Source organism: Dermochelys coriacea, chromosome 25 (assembly GCF_009764565.3).
Source record: "Dermochelys coriacea isolate rDerCor1 chromosome 25, rDerCor1.pri.v4, whole genome shotgun sequence".
Lineage (NCBI taxonomy): Eukaryota > Metazoa > Chordata > Testudines > Dermochelyidae > Dermochelys > Dermochelys coriacea.
The window spans coordinates 3612228-3628531 of NC_050092.1; the positions used below are offsets into that span (position 1 = coordinate 3612228).

Below are 16304 nucleotides of genomic sequence, written 5' to 3' on the forward strand. Positions count from 1 at the left end.
AGCTCTAGGCCTGCCGGGAGGGCTGGGAGCCCAGGACAGAGGGATCCCACGGGGTGGGGGCCACTTGAAACCCTACTATTCCCTTGTCCTGCAGCAGGACCCTCCAGCCTGGACCCCGAGGGATGGTGGGCCCCTGCCTTGCCAGCTCCCAGGACTGGCTCTGGGCAGGGAGAAGCCAGGGAGGGGGCGCTGGTGAACGAGTGGGTCCTTGAGAGAGCGGGGTGGGGAGGAGGGCCAGGTAAACCCAGCTGCCCAGACAGGAGAGTCCTTGGGGGGCGGGAGGAGGGGGATAGTCTCAGGAAGCTGCTGGCACTGCTCATCCTTTCATGGCTGGGGCAGAACCATTGTCAGCCCCTGTGGCTGCCTGGAGCGGGAACAAAGCAGGGATGAGATGGTGGGTGAGCCCTGCCCCAGGCACGGCCAGCTCAGGGCAGCAGTGATGCTGCCGAGGAAGAACAGAGCAGCAAGCCTAGGGAGCCTGAACCCTTGGCCCCAGTATCAGCCGTGTCCCCTACAAGACCCCAAGCCAGTGTGGGGAGGAGCCCAGAGCAGGTTCTGCCCTTGGCACCTGCTGCCAGGGGAAGAAAGGCCAGGGGACTGGGGGTGAGCCCAAGAGCACCCTCGTAAGTGCATGTCAAGGGGCACCTAGGCCCAGCCTGGGACCCTGCAGTGAGGGGGCACAACCAGGCAGAAGCCCTCTTGCCCTGCCCACACACAGTGCCGGTGCCTGCCCGGGGCAGAAACGAAAGTTGGGGGGCGGGGGGGAGAAGATCACTGTTTGTTAACCCCTCTGGCTGCTGCCCACTCCAGCCCAGGACTCGGCCAAGGGGCAGGGGTTGGGCAGAGTGGGAAGGCAGTCAGGAGTTTCTTGTGTGGCGATGCTGTATGTTCCTGGCAGGAGAGGGAGCCCGCTGTGGGCAGCAGAGGTGGGCACATGGGTGGGAAGGGCCTGCTGCCAGCTCAGCCTGCACAGACACAGGCCTGCCGTAGGTACTCAATGTCCCCAGGGCTGCTGGCCACAACCCCAGCCAGCCACGAGCCCAGAGCCAGGCTCATTGCAGCAGGATACCCAGGAGAGCCCCTGGCAGCCCAGCAACTTGGGCCACTGGGGGCAGCTCACCGCCCAGACCTGCTCACTCCCCTCAGCCCTGCCAGAGACAGCCTGTGGCACAGCAGCGTTTACTGGTAGGTGGACGGCTGGGCGCTGAAGAGTGGCCAGGTGCGGAGGTCCCTGGTGGTGAAGGCAGGCGCGTGGGCGGCCAAGCAGGGGACATAGCCAACGTGGCCCCTCAGCTCACTGCTGGCGCGGTTTCGGTTGACAACTGTCGAGGGGAGGAGAGAGCAAGTGAGTGGGGGGCATAGGAGAGACTCCGAGAACCACGTTGGGAGCAGCCAGGCCTCGCCCATTGATTTAACACTGCTGGCCACTTCACACGCCTTCCCCAGGGCGCTCGGGATGCTGCAGGTCTTATACCTGCTTCACAGCTTGGGGACAGGAGAAAGGATGTGCCCACCTGTGAGAGGCCATGGGGACAGGACAGAGGCCAGGCTGCACCCGCAACCACCTCCCCCTTTACAAACAGACTCAGGTTAACGGCATGAGACTTAGCACTGCTCCCGGCCTCGCCCCCAGCCCCCCCAGCAAAGGAGCGGCCAGATCACTAGCCCTGCCCCCAGAAGGAAAGCGATTTGCCCAAGGTCTTGCAGGAAGTTGATGGCAGCATGAGGGGCAGAAGCCAAGGGACCCCCAGCACACTGCCTCTGAGCCCCCTGCGTGTGTGTGTGGGGAGGGAGACACAGGGAGTGGGGGACAGGGAGGAGCAAGAAGCAGCAAAAGTCAGTGACCTGCTTTGCCCAGTCACTCCCCCGAGCCCTAGAGATCAAATCCACAAGCTCTTACCATACTCCTTTCCGAGGACGGGTTTGTCTTTCCACAGGAAGGCCCCCCACCTGGTATTGGGCTCCAAGTACTGAGCAGGGACCACTGGGTCATACCACGATACCTCCTGCAGGTGCTGGGTATAGGCTGTTGGAGCAAAGCAAGGCCCAGCAGAGTCACTGGGATGGGGCCCAGCCAGGCATGGATTGAGGCGATGCAAAGCATGTTCCAGCAAACCCCGCGACAGACCATGTGGGAATAATCTTCACAGCAGGCAATGTTCCTGCTGAGCTCAGCCAGTTAGCGAGGGGCTAGTGCCTTGAAACCTGCAGGTTCCCCTGCCTTATAATTATTTACCTTCCTACTTACCACAGCTCTGGCTAGTCTTAATAATCTGATCCTTTTCTTGTAACCATGTAAACTCCAGGCCTCGTTAGTGTCTTGTGGCAAGGGGTTCCACTGGCTGGTTAGGCACCGTCACATGCAAAGGGTAACATTTTACACCTCAGTCATACTGCAATCAGCCATGTGCGAAATACTGGTTTTAAATGTATAGAAAAGACATTTCCCTGGCCCCCCTCCCCACTGCCTCAGCTTGTCAGTTACTTAAAAACTGATTTCCCCGAAACATCCCAAGGAGTCACTGGGGGTCAGGGCCTGGCACGGAAAATTTCAGCCCCCAAGGAGATTTTTCCAGGAGATCACAAGCAAGTGACTTTGTGTCTTGCAATCCTCACGTGAAGTGCAAGAGATTTCAAAGTTGAGCCCGCGTTCCCCAAAGAGAGAGGAGCAGGGCTCTGGAAAGACTGGGGTTAGGTGGGGGCATGTGCGAAGCAGCAGCCAGAGCATGGGGGCAGAGGGAGTTCTCAGCCCCTGCATTGCAGAAACTCAGACCCAGCTGATGCAATTTTGCATCACACCCAGTCAGTCTGCATGGATCCGTCCATGCTGACTTGCCTCATGCCCTGATCTGTGGTGTCCCGGCCCCAGGCCTCCGGCTGCAGTGCAGAGGAGAGCTCCCTCTGCACCTCCAAAACGCAGGTAGTATCAATGTTCCCTGCACAGCTGTCCAGGTCCTTCCAGCTGTTGCGCAAAGAATGTGAGCTCCCCCTACTGGGCTGTTGGTGCATCATACTGACCCCAAGTGTCCAGTGTGCAGCACAGCCCTGATTCCCCGACGTGCCCCCGAGGGCCCTGGCACGTTCCCCCAAGGGGCAAATGCGCAGAAGCAGCGATGGGTGCATGACTCATGCAGAGCATCAAAGCCTCAACTTGCTCCCACTTCCCATAGCCTTGGGGCACCCTCGACCTCCCTCCCGCAACCACGCAGCCTGGCTTGCGTACGGCACAGCCCTGACGCTGCCTCTGTGGAAATCCTACATTTCCCCGGCCTTGGCTACAGCAGCTCTGGAGCAATCCCTTCCCCCACTCCCACGAAGGCCAGGCTCCAGCGCACACGGATGGTTAAAGGGGGTCCCATCAGCCCTGTCTGGGAATCAAGGTCAGCTCAAGACGTTCCTTTACAAAAAACCTGACAGCGATTAGGCCGCTGGTCTCATCTTGGACAGTCAGCTCTTCAGGGCAGGGAGCGTCTCCTTGGTCCGTGTTTGTCCAGCACCCCGCACAGTGGGGTCCCAGGTGCTAGGATAACACACTCACTAAAAACCTCATCATCTAGGCAGGTTGCCATTGCTACGCTCGGCTCACTCCCTAAAGGAGCCTGGCACGGAAAGATGCCCCATGCCATGAATTTGAATTTACCCACATCACCTCCGGATTCATTGTAGAGATGAAAAGTAGTACTTGTGGCACAAATTTATTAGAGCATAAGCTTTCGTGAGCTACAGCTCACTAAATGCATCTGATGAAGTGAACTGTAGCTCACGAAAGCTTATGCTCTAATAAATTTGTTAGTCTCTAAGGTGCCACAAGTACTCCTTTTCTTTTTGCGAATACAGACTAACAAGGCTGCTACTCTGAAACCTGTCATTGTAGAGATGAGACTCCCAGGGCCTATAAAACTACAGACGTGATTCCCCCATTGCACTGACCCCATCAGCACTCATGCCAGGGCAGAGCGAGCGCAGAACTGGGCTGAAAGCTAATTGGCCTGACACTCCATTGCCCTGCAGCTGGTGCTGTGCAGACACAGGGCAGCAGGCAGCCCGCCCCAGTAGCTTTTAGGGCATTGGTTGAGGCTATTATTAAATGGCTGCTCCAATCGTGTGTTTAACACGTATTTAGCCAAACAAGAGGAGGAGAATCTGCAAGATAATCAGTCAGCTTTCTTTCAGCCCATCTTAGTGACGTTATTAGTAGTTTTTTTTAATTAGCGAAGTGCCTTGGGGCATGTCTACACTGCAAATCCTCCCACCCCCACCTGGCAGCAAGTGCAAGAGGCCAGATCTACAGCCCTGTGCCCCCAGGGTTTACGCTCCCAGGCCGAAAACAGCTGTGAAGACGTTCCTGCTCCAGCTCTGGGACCCGGCGAAAGAGTAGGTCTCAGAAGGCAAATGGGAGTATCTGTACAGCTGTTTGCAGCCCTGGAGCACAAGGCCGAGTTTGAAGCCCTGGACTCAGAGACTCGCTGCTGCAGGGTTTTGTTGCCATGCCATTGGAGTCCTGGTGACCGCAGTTTCTGTGCGCTGGGGACACAGAACACGAGGCCAGTCCCCTGCCGCCGCAAGCCTCAGCAGATATTTTTGTAAAGGACGATTAGTCAATGTTCTATTTCCCAGCATCCTACAAACGTGTCTTAAGGACAATACAAATAAGTAGCCAGCCAGCAAGCTGCGATCAAGAGCCCAACGCCTCAGGGAATACAACACCAATGAGCGTCAGAGAGCAGAAAGGAAGGTTCTGTTTAGGCCTCTGCTCTTCTCTGCATTCCAGTGCTGAGCAGCGTAGCCCCGGCTGGGAACCCAGCATGAGGGGGGCATTTAGAGAGACCGGCGTGGAAATATGATTTAAACTTTCTTATCAATCATTATCGGCCCTTGAGATCCTCTGATGGAAAAGGCTGTACAAACATTTAGCTTCATGACTCCCTTGCCCGGTAGCTCTTGCTGCTGTTTTACAGATAGGGAAACCAAGGCCCAGAGTTGATAGGTGATTGGCCCACGTGTCATACAAAGCGAGTTGGGGGCAGAGCTAGGAATGGAACCCAGGATTTCTGCCATAGTGCAAGACCCAGAAGTGAGCAGCCACCCTGCACATTCGCCCCCAGTTACTGTGTCCTCACTGGTGCTGCATTCCCCTGTGCCAGGTGCTAGGAACACTGAGGTCACCCCCAGGGTTCTTGGCGCTGCACTCTACTGTGGGAAAACTGCCTGTCCTTGCTCAGCACCGGGCCCATCTGGAGAGCGAGACCTTCCTCAGAACCGTTCCGGGTGATGACAGGAGCCAGCTGTTGGTATCAACGGGATGAGTTTTGGAAACAGGCAGCTGGTACCCTGCCCCAGGGGAGGCATTTTGACAGTGGCTTGTCACCCTGTGCAGGCAGTGCAGGGGTTTGCAAGCGGCTCCCGCGGGCTGCAGGCAGACCAGGGCAGTGGCAACAGCAGCTGCAGGGTTTAGTGGCTGTTGGGTCCCCCTGTGGTGAACAGCTCTGGGAACGGTCTCGATCTGCAGACAGGCACAGTGCAGGACACGAGACAGAGGGTGGGTTTCAAGTGCTGTACACCGGCGCTCTCTGTCTCCACACACGGCCCCCACTCCCAGCCCCACCTCCTTACCAGGGGGCAAGGTCTTCCGCTCCCTCTCGGCATGGGAGCGGGCCCAGCGGTGGTAGGCCTCGCGGCTCAGGCCGCTGGTGAGCGTGTACCAGGCGTCTCGGTTGTCGCTGTTGGTCAGCCCTGTGTACCAGGTCTGGGAGATGGCATCTCGGCCCATGGGGGTGCACTTCCAATGCACGGCCTGCTTCAGGATGGGGGCATTGCGGGGCCCATGCAACGTGAGGTACTCATCACTGCAGGCAAAAAAGAGCCGTCACTGTACATCTCCCGCCGAGGGAGGGATCGCATGGCCAGCGGGACAGGGAGAAAACGTGTGGGGCCATCCTGGCTCCTGCTCCAGGGAGCGCACACAGGGAACTCAGAGCCAGGCTGCTAGGGTCAGGGCTCAGCGAGGTGGGGCAGGAGCTCAGAGAAAGCTGCTCCCCACAGTGGAGAATGGGGGATCCCTAGGACACCCACATGGGCTCAGCTAGCAGCCCGAACATGCATGCGCACACGTGTCCTAGGTTCGGCCAGGGGTCAGAGGGCACAGACACATGCTAGTGAGTAACCAATTGCTGTCTAAAGAAGGCAGAGGCTGCCTGTCAGCCACACGCAACATGCAGGAGCCCAAGATTTACATGGAATGGGAGCAGGGGGTCCATTGAGAACCTGGTAATGAGGGAGAACAGCCAACAGTGAGGGGTAGAGCAGCCCACTGGTTTCAGGGTTGCTTCCCATCCCCACCGAAGAGGTATTTTGGTTCCCTCTTGGCCGTCTGGCAGACTCAGTGCTACTTACCTTCCATCACAGACCTCCCCACTGCATTCTGGGAGCAGATCATCATCCCCACTCTACCACTGGGGAAACTGAGGCCCAGAGAGGCAAAGTGACTGAGCTGGGATTGGGACCCGGGAGGGCCTGGCTCCCAGCCCCGCTTCTCACTGCCACCAGCCAGCGAGGGATTCCGGGTATTACAAGAGACAGAGACCTGCGGTCGGACGCCAGCAAGCCTCTCACCTGTACAATGGTGTCGGGAAGTCTGTCTCCAGCGTCCCCTGAGGGACGTATGGTCGGTCTGCCTCCAAATCCATGCCCCCTGTGCCCGCCTTGTCCAGGCCACGCTGCCCCTGCCCGGGCTGCTGCCGGCTCACTGCTGCCGCCAGTCATCCTTCTGGGCTACTGTTGCCCAACACAAAGCATGGCAACCATCCCCTAGCAACCAGGCTGGCAAAGGAGGAGGCAGCTAGACTGTCTGCCAGGAGAGTGCCCGGGGGGGGGAGTGGCAGATTTAGGGCAGCCGCCCTGGGGGTGGGATTCAGGACCATTCCCTTCAGGGGAATGGGAAGGTTTTCTTCTGGCTCCTCTCAGTATGTCTTTGCAATACAACGAGGCAGAGTGCCCTAGGATCAGATCTGGCCAGATTCTGCAGCAATCACCAGCGCAGAGACCCTCGCTGGCTGCTTTGTCACCACTCCAGCTGCCCCAGGCTGGGCTATCAGACCCACCCCCAGCTCAATTACACCCTTGTGAGTTTGCCTCATTCAGTTCCCACCCCCCACATGTGTACGCTTCTGTCTGGGCTGCTAGGATTTGCAATGCTTCCCCCGCCAAGGTGTGTGTGTGTGCGTGTGCGGGGATGTTATAGCAATGGGCACCCTACCTGACTGACACTCTCTGGTCAGTTGCTTTTCTTGCTCCATTCCTGCCTGCGGGGCAATGCACAGACCCCTGCCGTCAGTAACCCTCAGAGCCAGGAGGGCAGGATAGGTGGATAGCCTTCTTGCTGCAGGGAATTCAGTTTTCACCCCAATGACCAGATCCTACCTCCAACAGAGAAGCCTCCCGGCAGCACCTCACCCGCCTAGACAGGACGTCTAGTATGGCATCGCACCCATCAGAGTAGGGCAGACAGTGTGCAGCTCAAGCCAAGCACAAGAGAAAAGTGAGGTATGGGGACTCCAGCAGCAACCAGCTCCCTAAATTCTGTCTTGCAAGCACAAAGTATCTGAGCCAGTTACCAACTCACAAGAGAAGCTGAAACCCTCCTTTAGCTCTGTTGCTTTAGCCAGCCATTTCAAACCTCCCTCCTCCACAAAGGGCACTCGCGCTCTCAACGGGCAAACTGAAATCTGCACTTCTTCCTTCAAACGGAGACAACGGCCCAATCTATACACAGTGCCCAGCAGCACCTCTGTGAAAACTATTCCTTCCTGACCCCTGTGATCTGTTTATGTCCTGAAGCATGAGGATTTGGTTGTCCCCATCTTGGTGCACACAGCTGCATGGATTACTATTCTTAGTAAGACAAGGATGGGTGAGAGAATATGGGGAGGTCTCACCATCTACAACCTGACCACTACCACCTTGTCTGTCTAATATCCTGGGACTCACTAGGCTACTTATGTGCAGACGTTTAAATATGTCACCCACCCTTTAGTGTTCAACCACCACCACAACACAGGCTGTCTCCCAGCATGTGGTGCCTTGTCTGGGGCACTTGCCATTTCCCCAGTAGTATTGCCCATCTGGTCTCTTAAATCTTTCCTTTGACACAAGTGACACTCATTTCTTTACACAGGATGGATGCAAAAATCCTCTGTCCAACACTGCTTAACATCTACAGTGGGAGTAGTCAATAAGTGGTCCCCAGTCCAAATCTGGAGACTTTTCAGTGGACTGCAGGGCTCACAGAGGCTCAGGGCTTCAGCCCTGCAAGGGGGTGCTTCAGTCCCGAGGTGCTTCCCGTGGGACTGAAGCCCTGAGTCCAGGCACAATTCCCACAGAGCTGAAGCCCCACTGGAGGGGCACTGGGACTCGGAACGTCAACCCCACCAGGACTCAGGGCTTCAGCCCCACCTGAGGTGTGTGGGGACTTGGGGCAGCCCTACCAGAAGTGAGTGGGACTCCAGGCTTCAGTCCTGCCTGATGCCCACTGAAACTCAAGGCTTCAGCCCCACTGGAGGCTCTCAGGGACTAGTGCCTGAGCCTGGCAGGAGACACAGGGGGGTTCCCAAACATTTATCCAGCTCCAATCTGGTGCGCCTGAATTTAAGCCCTGACAGTGGGAGCCTGGCTGCCTGGGGCTGACAGCCAAGCAGCCCCTGGAATGCTACCCTCCGCCCCAATCAAAATCTAAAATGGTGCCCCTGGGTTACAGACCCTGCAATTAAAATGTCTGAGGCTGCACATTTCCTGTCTGTCTTTGAGAAACCTCTTCTGAGTGGCTGTTTGCTCCCTTGCTGCTAAGCAGGGCTGCTGCAGGAAACAGGCGGTGCACTCCGCCCCGTCCCTCAGCCGGCGCCATTTTTACAGGAGAGAGGAAAGAGTTCAGTGGCTTGCAGCAGCTCTGCTCTTCCCTTGATTCTGGGGACAAGGAGAGGGCTCTTGTGCCTCTCCCTCTCCCCTTCCTCCCTGCGCCCCTTCAGCCCCGCTGGGAATCGCGGCTTCAGCCCTGCCTGGAATCCTGCCGGGACTCAGGGCTGCAGAGTGGTGAAGAGCCCCAAGAACTGCAGGAGGAGCAAAGGGGACCCAAGGGAATCCCACCTCCGGTGCTAACGGCACTGTGCTTAAAAAAGGCAGCAAAAAAAAGGAAAGTTGACACTGAAAAACCTTCTGCTTTATTTTGCCACAACACACAAAGGGCCAACCAGTGTGTTTAATTTGTAAACTAATGAAAATGGTTTAGAATAGAACATTTTGAAAAGTGACCTGGGGCTTCATATTTACACAGTCACTTTGTCTCTGGCCCTGCTTCTCCAGTCAGACCCTCGCTCCAGTGAAGTCAGCGCAGCTGTGTGGATGAAGGGCACGCTCATGTACTTGAGCACAGGATCCACACAGCACCTTAAAGCACATCACTCATGGGTTTCACATGAAGCTTTAAAGAAAGTGACACCAGGCTTAAATTCACAATGTATTTAATGCCAGTTACATTGCTTTACATGAAAAGTTACAATGGTCTCTATTTTTTTCCCCACCATAGGATGCATTATATGTAACAATGCCACAAGTTCTTAGAATTTACCTGCATAAACTCTGGGGACACCTTTCAAACTGCCTGAACTGTACAAGTCAGAAATGTTATGGTTCATGCATTGAAATAAGTGTACACAAGTTTTTCTTCTTCCATTTACAACACTATTGAACACACTCCAGACAGCCAATTGCTTCACACAAGTTGCATACATGAGATTCTAGACACAAATTCCCCCAGCACCCCCTCCCCCCAGAAAGATACCTTTTGAGGACACTCCACTGGCCCCAGCAAACTACCTCCTTTGGCAACTGCACGGGAAACAGGAAAGCGGGAAATTTGTGCTGGTATTTTTTTATGTCCACTAAAGACTGTCTTTAAAGACTGCTCTCCCCCCCCTCCAACCAGGTAGCCGATACATTCAACCATAAACCAGCTATGGGATCAGGAATCAACTATCCATCCCTACTAAGCAGAACAGTAGAACACAAAGTAACCTGTCCTGCTCCCAAGGCAGGCGTTAGCCCAGCCTTCCGAGCAGGGGGAGGATTAGGAGTGCGATCGTTCTGAAACAGCGTGACAGAAATAAAGAGCATGTTGTTAGAAGCAGAGAATGACAAATTGAGCATACAGAAGGATGCTCCCTCTTGACCGAGATCTCTGTCGAATGCAATTCTCTGCTTGAGATTTCAGTGCAACACACAAGAAAGCTCCCATGCGTAACTGCAGCACAGATGCCAGAGCATCTAGATTTCTCTGTTATTTCCTCTCTCCACGCCCCATTATATTCCTGGGGATTACTTCAAAACCAAACCCAACACTGCAGGCCTAAAGGAAGGGGACGATCTGCTCCCCTTTCCCTTCCAAAGCAAATCCTCCCCAATAAAAAGCAAAGCTCATCTCATCATGGGTTCGAATGTTCCTTTTACCAGCTGCCTCAGCAAGGGTGGCTCTCTGATGTAGGGCGCACAAGCCTAGGCTGATCACATGCCTGACAAACAGTAAAGCTTGCTTCTCTCCAGCTTGTGGTATTGGGGCAGGCAGAGGGGATTACTGTCAGTATAGTTACCAGGACCATTGCACAACCTAGCCTGTACCTCTCCTTCCCGCCCCCCACCATGCCTGCACACACCATCAGACCTTCCACCTTTCCTCTGCACAAGACACCTTCCGAGTTTCCCTTCTCATTAAGTGAGCACTTTTACACAGCTTGAGCAGAGACAAATTTACTCCCCTTTCAGGGATGGTTTCCTGGTTTCCCTCCATTTACAGATTTTTCTCCAGGAGGAAAACGTTTGGTGGGTGGTTTGGACATTGAGCTAGGGGACTGGGGGAACAGTTATCCCAAAGCACAGATCGCAAATGAGAAACTAAGCCACAGAAGTAACTTGCAGCCATATTCCCCCTCCTCCCAGTCACTGATTTAAGACGTGCATTACTTTCCTATGGTCCTTTCTCCATCATAATTGCCCCAGGGGGTGGAACAGGCACCCGTGACAGACCATGTTTCACTGCAAATGATGCCTTCAGTTCAGACACGTGTGCCTGGCTTAATGATCTGACAGGTAACAATTCCTCAGTGCATTAGCGATGTGATGGTTAAGGATGCCAAACATGTAACAAGCAGCAAGAGAGGAATCAGGAGACCATTGCAAAACATTTTTACAGTGCCTCAGAATTTTGTGGAGAGAACCAGGGTAAAGCAGATCTGTGATGAAACGGTTTTTCGGAGGAGTGGGGGAAGGAGGCAATGGGAATATGCAGGTCCCATTTTTGGCCTCAAGAGCTCCAAGGCTGTCAGTTTTGCTAAGGAACACAGCGTATTCTGGGCACACAAGTCTTGAGAAGCACTGGTAGTACCCAGAGACCAACATCCACGCACTAGCTGTAAATGGCACACTTGGTCAAGGCTGTAGTGAAATAGAATCACAGTTCATGGCAATTCTCTTTGCCAGACTTGCTACCCTAAATTTGCCCTTTCTAAAGGGGTCACTGCTGCTCTAGAGAAACAGCTGCCTCCCACACCTCCCCACCCTGCAACCCAGGCAGTATGGTTTCACAAGAAGGTATCTGCCTACACACTATGTACAACAGGACAAGGTCTACACACACACACACACACACACACACACACACAGCCAAGAGAAGAAAGAGACAGCACTTACATCCAAACATTTTACGCAAGGAGGCGAGGGGGTGGGCCGAACAGCCAGATGCACAGCAGGAGAGCATTGGCACATGTACAACATAGACAGGAACTGGCTGCTGCAAGCATAACAGCCTCTCTTTAAATTAAAAGCAAGACACACACACACACACAAGTGCTTAGCATCACACCTCACTGCATTATTCCAACAAACTGGCAGGATCTCTCTCTTCCTGAAACTTAAAAATGGGCCTCTGGCTCTGACCTAATTGAAGTTTTTTAAAAAAAAAAAAAAGCAACATTTCTCCCTTGCCTAAAACCCCTCGCACACAGACTTACAAACACATGATGTTTCTTCCTTCCCATGTGGAAGACAAGCAACAATCTTACAGAACCGTTGTCTTTGAAAACACATCCACAATAGTCTCTTTTTTTCTAAATCCATCTCAACTGCTTTTGTCCTCAGAAAGACACTGCAGCAATCAGTCTGCAATAATTGGCACAGCATAAAGCTCTAAATAAATACTCCTGCGTCTTTAAAAAAAGCCATTGTTTCCCCATTAAACTAAAAGTCGAGACCAGCTTTGAATGTGTAATATCAATAATTCTTTTTAAAAAAATAATCATCTCTTTGGATTGTGCAGTAATCTTTCCTTCAGAAGAGGCAGCTGCTGTTAAAATCTTTTAAAAAATTCTCAGCTCAATTTTTTTTTTGCCAGATATTAAGTGTGCTGAAAATTAAACTCTTAGGTGAACGTCCATGTCAAGTATTAGTCATTTTTTTAAACGGAAGAGAAAACTGTGTCTGAGGAAAATAAGCAGTTCTTTTTTCTATTTGGAATATTAGTGCCAAGCAAAAACAATACCCATTCTACATTCGAGAGGCTTCTTCCCAGCTCTAACTTTTGTCCTCTCCCACCAATAAAATTTGATCAAGTCTGACTAACTCCGGCTTCCGAAGAAGTGTGTCAAATCAGAGAATGATGAAGAACCCAGAGCAGCATTCCAAACCCCTCACAAACAAATCCCCCCCTGCCACAATACTCATCTCTCACAGAGGTTACAAAGCAGCAGTTGGGATGCCCTTGGCCTAGTCTTCCTTATCATGGTCCATATCACACAAGTTCTACCCTATGTATAAAATTAGATACTTTAGTTTTTCCCTCTTGCACTGTTCCCCTTTATGAAGAAGGGATTCTTAACCCTTTGATAATTGCCTCACCCTCCCAGCCCCACCCCAAATACTGTCCAATATGGTTCGCAATCATGTATTTAAGAAGAATCTTGAAAGTCCAGCCTCCAAACCCACTGGCACTCCCCTTCCCCTCTTCTGGTTGATAGCGAGAGGTTCCATACACGCCAAGTTAGTGGTTTTTTCCTGGCACATCGTGCCGGGGTCCCCTGGTGTGCAATTACGGGGTTTACCGTATCCTGGTGAAGAGATTCAGAACAGACACAGACTCCTGAAAAAAATGGAAAAAAAAGTTTTGAACCCAAGATCCCCACTCTAAATATTCACTGAGAAAATGAGTTGAGCGCAGACAGCTCCACCACACTGCCTCAGCCCTATCCCCCACACACGCATTTCTGCCACGAAGCCAGGGCTCGAGGCAAACCAAGGGAAATGGTCTGGGGCTTGCCTGACATTAGAGGGCAAACCTTCATAAGCATGCCCGACTGATATTGGTCAGAGATCAATCTTCCTGTGCCCATGCATGTATACAGGGTGCACGGTGAGTGTGAGCATGGCAGAAGATGGTATGGGCTAGTTTTGCAGTACAAGTTTCTGTGAAACAGGGATTGCTGCGTATATTCTACAGCAGAGCCACCAGAAACCAGATGGAGACTGCCAATCAATCCACTAATTGCTGGTCTCTGTCTCTCTGTGGTCCCTCCACATAATATCTTGGTTCCTGGCATCCTCTGCTGTCTCTCCACATCTGCTCAAGATGCCTGGAGACTACTTTCAAAAAGAGCCCTCCAGACCTCCACTGAGAAGTCATCTCTGGAATGGTGACAGTTCTCAGGGACTTAAAGGAGTTTGATCCTGTCTCCTAAAGCCACTGTGCCAGAACTGAAGAATACGTACTCAAAGGACACTGCAACAGTGTATTAAAATGCTAGCAAGGAGCAGGCTAAGGTGGACACCCTACACCTCTGCTACTTAAAATCAGTGGTGTGGCATGGCACCAGCATAACTACCAATGGTTCAATTTTAAGAATGTAGATACCCAGCCTGAAATGGAGACCGATGGCCTTTAGTTGTACTAATTACTTCACTTATTCTATGCACAGAGGCCTCACAAATCACTACTTTCAAGTGAGGATAACAAACCCCTTAGCATTTGATCAAGATTCAATCCCCACAGCTGCTAAGGGAGAAGCATTGCATGTCTGATCATTATACACATAGGTAAGTGGAGGTATACAAAAGCAGTGAAGTGACTGTCCAATGTCACACAGCAAGTGACTAGAGCTGGATAGAAGATCCACAGCTTCCCTCCTAGAGGACTCTCCTTCACTGGGCAGCGCTTGCAGCAGAAACAGGAACTAACTATCCACATACACTAGCAAGTTTACCTTTGTTGAGCGGGTTTTGCTGAAGACATTCCAGAACCTCAGGGTTTCATCTCCTGCTCCTGTAACTATGGCCTCCCCATCAGGGGACATTGCCTAAGGCAAGAGAGAAAACACAAACAGTCTTCAAAATACATGTTCACAGGTTGCTAAATGGTAGTTTACAATGGAGGCCTCCCCCACACCAGAATACAAACATTCAATTCCTTCTCTCTAATGGAGGTGAACCAGGCCCACCTGCCTTTGCTTTCCTCCTGCCTCGTCACCATTGCCACAGGTAAGATACAGAATTATGGAAACAAGTCTCAGTTTATGCTGCTATAGAGTACACAAGGGTCATTCACATCATCTCTGGAATCGCATCTCTCTTTATAAAGCCAGAAGTAAGCTGTTAAGATGCCAACATCACTCTACACATTGTTAACAAATGAACTAGCCACAGTGTCTAATACAGTATGAGACAAGCTCAGCTGATCCCATTCTGTGCTGAATCTTCCTCAAGTACCACGAGAGGGAGAACAAAGCAGGAAAGAGACATAGCTATCAAGAGATGGAACTGGATTAAACAGAACTGAATGTTTTAATGCACAACCATGAAGAGGGAAAATAGCAGGTGGAATAAGGGGGAGGATTAAAAAATGCCTTCTAACTCTGAAGAAACTTTTGGCTTTTATAAATTTCCCTTAAGATCTGTTTGCTGTACCAGGTATCTGTGCTCCTCAGAAGCGAGAGGAGTTGGAGTTTGACAACCTGGGGCTTGTCCAAAGGTTAATTTGTGTCACTTTTTGTCAAGCGGTGAAGAAGAATCCCTCATTCCAGTGTCAGCAAGCAGGGACTGCCAGATCCCAAATGCTCCTGTTGAGTGCAGTTAAGTTTAGTTTTGTTTGTTTCACTAACCAAACCCTGGATAGCTAGGAACCAGCAGATACCAGTACTAGCCAGTCTGGGTTCAGTCTCAGTGCACAACCCAGTCGCAGCAGAACCAGAAGCAATATGAGAGATCACTTAGCAAAGGGCATGGGTTATAGCTTACCAGGTATAAGACTCTGTACGAATGCCCTGTTAGTTTTGCTACTTGGGTTAATGAGGGATATTTCCAGACGAGAATCTGGTTCTGCGAGTATCCATGGGTACTCACCTGTAGGGGGAAGACACAAGAATTATAAGAGAGTCAGCGCTGACAGTTCCTGATCCATGAAAGCTCAGCAGCAGGACTCCAACCCCGTGGTTGAACTTACTAGTTCATTAGCATGTTTGGACCAAGCCAGATTGCACACTTGTGACCCAGTATCAATGCACTGCAAGGGCTGCCCAGTTAGTGTGTTCCAGAACCGAATGCAGCGGTCAGCTGTCCCACCACCCGAGGCCAACAGACCATGTTGGTGTGGAGACCACGCAATAGCTTTCACTGCTGCTAGGTGCTCTGTATATTGCTGGACAGGACTCAAGCTGGAGTGATTCCACACAAGGAGCTGGGAGAGAGAAGAAACAAGACTAATTAACACACAACTCCAACCTCGGCTCCCCTGCCCTCCAAACCGAGGAGACAGCACAGGCTAAAGCCCAGCCTGGTGAGGCTGCCCTGCACAGCTCAGCCAATACACCTACATCTTAATGATTAGTGATTCCTGTACTGGGACCTCTCCCTCAGGAATCGCCAAACCTGCTCAACTCAGGGGTCCTTTTTGGGCTAGTCTAACAGCTACAAACTCATGTCACTTGGACTATGTGCAGTGCTCTGGTCTCTTGACATGCAAGACTTTGTGAATAATCCAGTCAAAATCATAATCTTTGGAAATCTGTTCTCATTCACTGGGGGGGGAGGGGGGGAAGAAGGAGGGGGGATGGAAGATAGAGTAGAAATTGAAAGAGCTTGGGATATAGTATATTCCATCACACCGGTGTCTGGGGAGTTAATTGTGCAGGAATCTATCCCAAGGTGCTCTCAGAATTGTTCTTGGTACCATATGTAACCATTATTTGTTCTCTGGTAAATAGTCAACCCGAGTTGTG

The 16304-nt window shown here is 52.1% G+C and overlaps 2 protein-coding genes across 4 annotated transcripts in view; both read right to left on the reverse strand.

Moving 5' to 3' along the window:
- Nucleotides 1–15: 15 nt before the first annotated feature.
- Nucleotides 16–6758, reverse strand: C25H19orf71 (chromosome 25 C19orf71 homolog). Its single transcript, XM_038383582.2, has 4 exons — nt 6613–6758; nt 5614–5846; nt 1901–2026; nt 16–1322 (listed from the first exon to the last, which is right to left on the reverse strand). The coding sequence occupies exons 1-4, from the start codon at nt 6684–6686 to the stop codon at nt 1180–1182; spliced, it is 576 nt and encodes a 191-aa protein (XP_038239510.1). The 5' UTR covers nt 6687–6758; the 3' UTR covers nt 16–1179.
- A 2737-nt stretch (nt 6759–9495) lies between these two features.
- Nucleotides 9496–16304, reverse strand: part of FZR1 (fizzy and cell division cycle 20 related 1) — a 29400-nt gene continuing 22591 nt past the window's right edge. For all 3 annotated transcript variants that reach the window (XM_038384062.1, XM_038384063.2, XM_043502533.1), the window contains exons 11-14: nt 15530–15763; nt 15325–15429; nt 14295–14387; nt 9496–13177 (exon numbers count right to left, since the gene is read on the reverse strand). In XM_038384062.1, coding sequence (XP_038239990.1) covers nt 13136–13177; nt 14295–14387; nt 15325–15429; nt 15530–15763 — 474 coding nt within the window. In that variant the 3' untranslated portion in view covers nt 9496–13135. The remainder of the gene's footprint in view (nt 13178–14294; nt 14388–15324; nt 15430–15529; nt 15764–16304) is intronic.

Coding starts and splice junctions, on each gene's coding strand:
- C25H19orf71 (XM_038383582.2), bottom strand. CDS start 6,686: ATGGATTTGGAGGCAGACCGACCATACGTCCCTCAGGGGACGCTGGAG. Junction 2,027..5,613: donor GCGGAAGACCTTGCCCCCTG/GTAAGGAGGTGG, acceptor TTGCTCCAACAG/CCTATACCCAGCACCTGCAG. Junction 1,323..1,900: donor CGTCCTCGGAAAGGAGTATG/GTAAGAGCTTGT, acceptor TCCCCTCGACAG/TTGTCAACCGAAACCGCGCC.